Source organism: Lates calcarifer, unplaced genomic scaffold (genome assembly GCF_001640805.2).
Source record: "Lates calcarifer isolate ASB-BC8 unplaced genomic scaffold, TLL_Latcal_v3 _unitig_4425_quiver_3658, whole genome shotgun sequence".
Classification (NCBI taxonomy): domain Eukaryota; kingdom Metazoa; phylum Chordata; class Actinopteri; family Centropomidae; genus Lates; species Lates calcarifer.
The window spans coordinates 1-4,755 of NW_026116892.1; the positions used below are offsets into that span (position 1 = coordinate 1).

General features: G+C 40.4%; 1 protein-coding gene across 1 annotated transcript; it reads right to left on the reverse strand.

The window, feature by feature from the left end:
* Window positions 1–1,194: 1,194 nt before the first annotated feature.
* On the reverse strand, window positions 1,195–2,787 carry LOC108899390 (proto-oncogene vav-like). The gene is made up of 5 exons (XM_018699797.2): window positions 2,630–2,787; window positions 2,428–2,537; window positions 1,564–1,665; window positions 1,347–1,441; window positions 1,195–1,246 (listed from the first exon to the last, which is right to left on the reverse strand). The coding sequence occupies exons 1-5, from the start codon at window positions 2,738–2,740 to the stop codon at window positions 1,206–1,208; spliced, it is 459 nt and encodes a 152-aa protein (XP_018555313.1). The 5' UTR covers window positions 2,741–2,787; the 3' UTR covers window positions 1,195–1,205.
* Window positions 2,788–4,755: the final 1,968 nt, after the last annotated feature.

Genomic DNA, 4,755 nt, shown 5'->3' on the forward strand with positions numbered 1-4,755 from the left:
TTTTGCTGCAGATACTCCACACTACCACTTTCACAAAACACACCTTAGGTGTAAGGAACTTTACTACTTTCTATTTGTGTTCTTTCATGTCAGTACAAGTAGTAAATAAAACTTGCAGAGAAACTTTTAGATTTCTAAACACTACAGTGAAAAATAAAGGAATAAAAGGCCTTTAACTGTCAAAGTTAGGACAATTACATAACTGAAAAAAAATAAGCTGTTTTGGCAGCTTCTTGAAAAATGTAAATAATTCATACACAAACCTAAAGGCTAAGGAAAAATGATCAGCAACAAGGTAAATGTCATCTGAAAGGCTGTTCCCACAGCAAAGTTTTCAACTTGTAACAGGAAAAGCACATATGTTACTAATAACATTAATGATGGCTCTGTTTTATTCAAGTGTCCCAGTAAACCATGACAGTGTGACAGTGAGGCAGCATGAACAATATACCAGGACCCTGAAACTGAAGCTGCATTAGGGTTTGATTTATTTTCCAAATCAAAACCTTTTGAAATGAATCACAGAATAAAAAGCAGAAAGACAGACGTGCACGTCGGGTACGAGTGAGGAAATGGAAGACAGAGAAGAAGATGCAGAAAGGAAAAAGACAAAAGAGACTGAAAAAGACAAAAGCATTTCACACCTACACATTAACCACAGGAAACCAGGCTTGAAAAACCCAACAAAATAATGTGTGACCCTCCTCAGTTTTCAGAATGCAGAGTGAATTGCTTGAATTTTTTTTTTTTTAAACGTTACCTCCCACCATGGCAGGTCGGCATCAGCCCGGGTCAGCTCAATGATGTCACCTTTGGAGAGGTGAAGAGGTTGGCCGAAGCCCACAGGAGGCGGAGGCAAGCCATAATACTCCTGACATACCTCCATCTTAGGAAATCCTGAGAAGAAGAGCGAGAGAGAAGAGATGCTGAGATGTTAGGAAGGAGACCTGACAGGCAATGAACACACTTTATTTCTTTCAAATATTTCATTTACTCTTTAAACACAAAGGATGTTGTTCTGGAGAGTAAACATGATGACAACACATAAATTCCTTACCAACGCTGGAGTGTCCGGAGGACCTCTGTGTTTTTATTCTGGAGGAACAAAAGACAAAAGAACTGGAGTAACTGTACCTCATGTTTTATATATTTGCATGAGTTACATTTAAAAAAAGACATAAAAGGAGATGTATTATTCATCACCTCTAAAGGAATAATCTTACCTTCCTCGTAGTGCCAGCGTGATCTGTAATTCCAAGAGGACAACCAATGTAAGAAGCGATAATCACAATAATTACACTGATTGGAAGCAGTACGTGAACTCAACCACATGCATGTACACAGACCTGAGTTTCGTCCGCAGGCAGGGACTCTGCCTAAACACTCTTTATGTGCAGCCATTTTACAGCGAGTGCAGCGATAGCCCTGGAAAAATATCCCTCTGCAGACAACAGATGGAGAGATTCAACCTCAGCACACAAGTCTTTAGTGGGGTTTTTTCCTCTCTTTTTAAATTGGAGCTAAGAGAGGAGCTGTGAGAAACAGCTAGCGAGACAAAAGTACCTTAACAGCATCGAGCAGGCCTTGCAGGAGGTGGTGTCCTCGAAGCAGTGCATCTGGAAGTCGTGGTTGTTGGCTGTGGAGTTCTCTGGACACATATTTGACCTGCAACCATGAAGAACAGCTGTTTCAGAGAACCAACCAATCACAGAGCACACTGAAGGCACCAACACAGTTTAGTATTTGTTTCTGATGTTTTTACATCATATAATTCACAAGAAGATCCTTTGAAATATTAAAATATTTGATTACAACAAAGAAGCTGATTAACTTAAAACTGCAATAATAGATTTTGTGGCTACTTGGAAGGTGAACACAACCCTGACATATCAACACTTTTTAAGTTGGTATGTGAATGTGAAACTGATAACTGTTACTTATTTATACATTCAGCAGAAATGGAGTAACATTATCATGAATACTCTTCTGGAGTGTTCACCAGCTAGTTCTAATTTTGTCTGCTGTTTGATGCTTTGCTGGTAATGCTCAGTGGGTTTGCTAGCTTTTTTTTTTTTTTTTTTTTTGGCTACTGTGGTCAAAAGCGATTCTGTGAGAGTAGTGAGAGAGAACCAAAAGAGTTGTGGCCCAGAAAACCCCAAAAATTAGCCTAAAGATGCTATAAAGACCCATGCTGAAGGGGAAGTGCTGAGTCAGGTGATAATTCTCTGTGTGGGTTTGTGACCACAAGTGACTCCTTTCACATTACACATGGTCATTGTCTGCATGGTCTGCTTTAAGGATTCCCAGGGTAACACTGCCTCTGAGCTGTACCCATTCAACATTCTGTAGCTGCATAGGAGACACTGTACTCTTTTTAAAGTCTTTAGCAAAGGTAGTGTGTGTGTGTATAGGTGTGTGGTAACTTACAGAGCCATCTCAAACTGCTCCAGCCATTTCTTCTTCAGTTCTCTGGTTTTGAAGAATAAGTCGTACCCACACCTCCCATAGCAGTCCAGCAGGAGGAACAAATAGGACCACTGCTCACACACACACAAACACACACAGTTAGTCTTATAGATGTACTATCTAGTATGACTGGTGCTACAGAGTGAAGGAAGCAGGAGAAGACCTTTTTATTGTCCTTCTCTCCTGTGGTTTCATCTCGTATCTGGTAGTGCTGTAGTTCAATGATCTCCTTTAACTCAAAGGTCTCTCCACTCTTCTTCTTACACACAAACATGGCTTTATCAAAGAGGAATGCATACCTGACAAACAGCAAATCATAGAGAGATACAACAAAAGGTCAGATAAACATGGCATTCCCACGTGAAAAAAACACAGAGACACATACACAACACACACCCCTGCTTAGACTTCTTCTCCGAGCTGCAGATCTTCAGCTCTCCATCAATCTTGGGGCGACCGTAGAAAGCTAGAGACTGAGTCTGAAAAGCAGAGAGAGGAGGGTAAATAAACAAAATGGCTGCCATGAAGAAATATATGAAAATGAAAACTCACCATGTTTTCTATGGACAACTGGAAGGACGTCTGCCTGATGATCTCATTGTCTCGCTTCACCTCGTTCACACACTGCGCCAGGTCCTGGAAACAAATACACACACACATACACAAATAAATTCATGTTTAATTAAAGCTGCGAGCAGCGTTGAACGGCCCGCACCCGGCGCCCGTCGGGGAGCGGCGACCGCGGGACCCGGCAACCGCGGGTCAACGCAGGTCGCAGGGCACACGCTGGCGTAACAGTTCACACTTCCCAGATGTAAAAATTTTAAATAAAAGCTTTTACGCTAATTATTTTCTGTGATAATATTTTTCAGAGCTCATCATCTGTGACAGCTCTTGCTCTCTTGACTGTAACCTCCCTGTGGAAGCTTCTCACAGACTCAATCAACTCTCTTCCCCTCCCCCCTCAAACACAAACACAAACACACACACACACACACACACACACACACACACACAGATACCCCCTCCCAAGGAGATAAAACTCAGTTTTAACTTGAGTTTAAAAGCTTTGAGCTTTGAGCAAAAGCATTTTTTTAAGTTCTGTTATTGGGTGCATATATAAATCATTTATGCTTAAACAAGGCTTATAATGAAGTTATTTGAACAGTGAATATCTCATCTGCCTAAAGTCAGGGCGAAGCCACTAACCAGCTGTAGGGATGGGTATCATTAGGATTTTATCTTTCCATACAGACCCCTATCAGTCCAGCTCAGACTGTTACTGGTTTAGAGAGTGAAGTTTATAGCAATTTGCAAAATTGGAGATGGAGATTAGTGACAAACTAACCAGTTAGACTACATACAGACAAGCTTTCATTTTAGCTGTTAGTAACAGTTTGCCATGAGCTTAACCAGCGTGCTGTGCTTCCTGTTAAACATGTCTATGAGACTGTGGACAAGGCTGAAAATATTACTTTACTAACTACTTGCGAACAGTGCGCTTTGACAAAGAAAAGGTAAAGGCCAGCAGCTTTTACTTTTCAACTGCACTTGTCGTCAACTTGAGTGGCTTATATTCAGCTGGTTCACCTCGACGCCCGTGGACTAGTGCACTTTTCCTGTCGCCGTACACTGAGTAACACGAAAAAATCAGCTGACCCCGTGTGAAATTTCCTAACTGATCAAAACCAAACTGTAAAGACAGCATCAATCCACGCTCAGCTTTGGTCAAGGGGAGACATATGGGAGAAGATGAGTAGAGAGATGGAAAGAAACAGAAAGGGTGATGGAGAAAGATTACATGAATTCAAAATAACCTACAATTCCTTAAATTAATTTGAAGCCAGTTTAATTTTTTGAGCCAGCTTTGACATCTGCAGATATGAGTTTCTGAAGAGGGGCCTGCTGAGGTTAGATGTGCTGAATAATATCCATTTTCATATCAGAAAAAACACTGCATTAAACATTGTCTTAGCTCACTGAGCTGAGGTCAACAGGTAATATAACAACCTGTGAGGTGCTCACCCCCGTAAGATAAACACATAAATGATCCCTGATAGAACCGATAATTAAAGGCACATCAGTGACAGGGAATGCTATTAAAAACTAAACTATAAACTGGTGACATTAACTGCAAAAGAAGATTTTTATTGATACATTTCAGGTAGAATTTAGTTTTCAATAAGGAAAATGCCTGTAAGAAACCTGAATTTGTTGCAACAAATTTAAAATAAAAGCTTTTATGCTAATTATTTTCTGTGATAAATATTTTTCAGAACTCATCATCTG

What these genes read in the sequence shown, in the direction of transcription:
- LOC108899390 (XM_018699797.2), bottom strand. Translation starts at nt 2,740, where the DNA reads ATGTTTGTGTGTAAGAAGAAGAGTGGAGAGACCTTTGAGTTAAAGGAG. An exon ending in GAGAGAAGGACAATAAAAAG is followed by an intron (nt 2,538 to 2,629) that starts GTCTTCTCCTGC and finishes GTGTGTGAGCAG; the next exon opens with TGGTCCTATTTGTTCCTCCT. An exon ending in TGCCTGCGGACGAAACTCAG is followed by an intron (nt 1,247 to 1,346) that starts GTCTGTGTACAT and finishes TTGGAATTACAG; the next exon opens with ATCACGCTGGCACTACGAGG.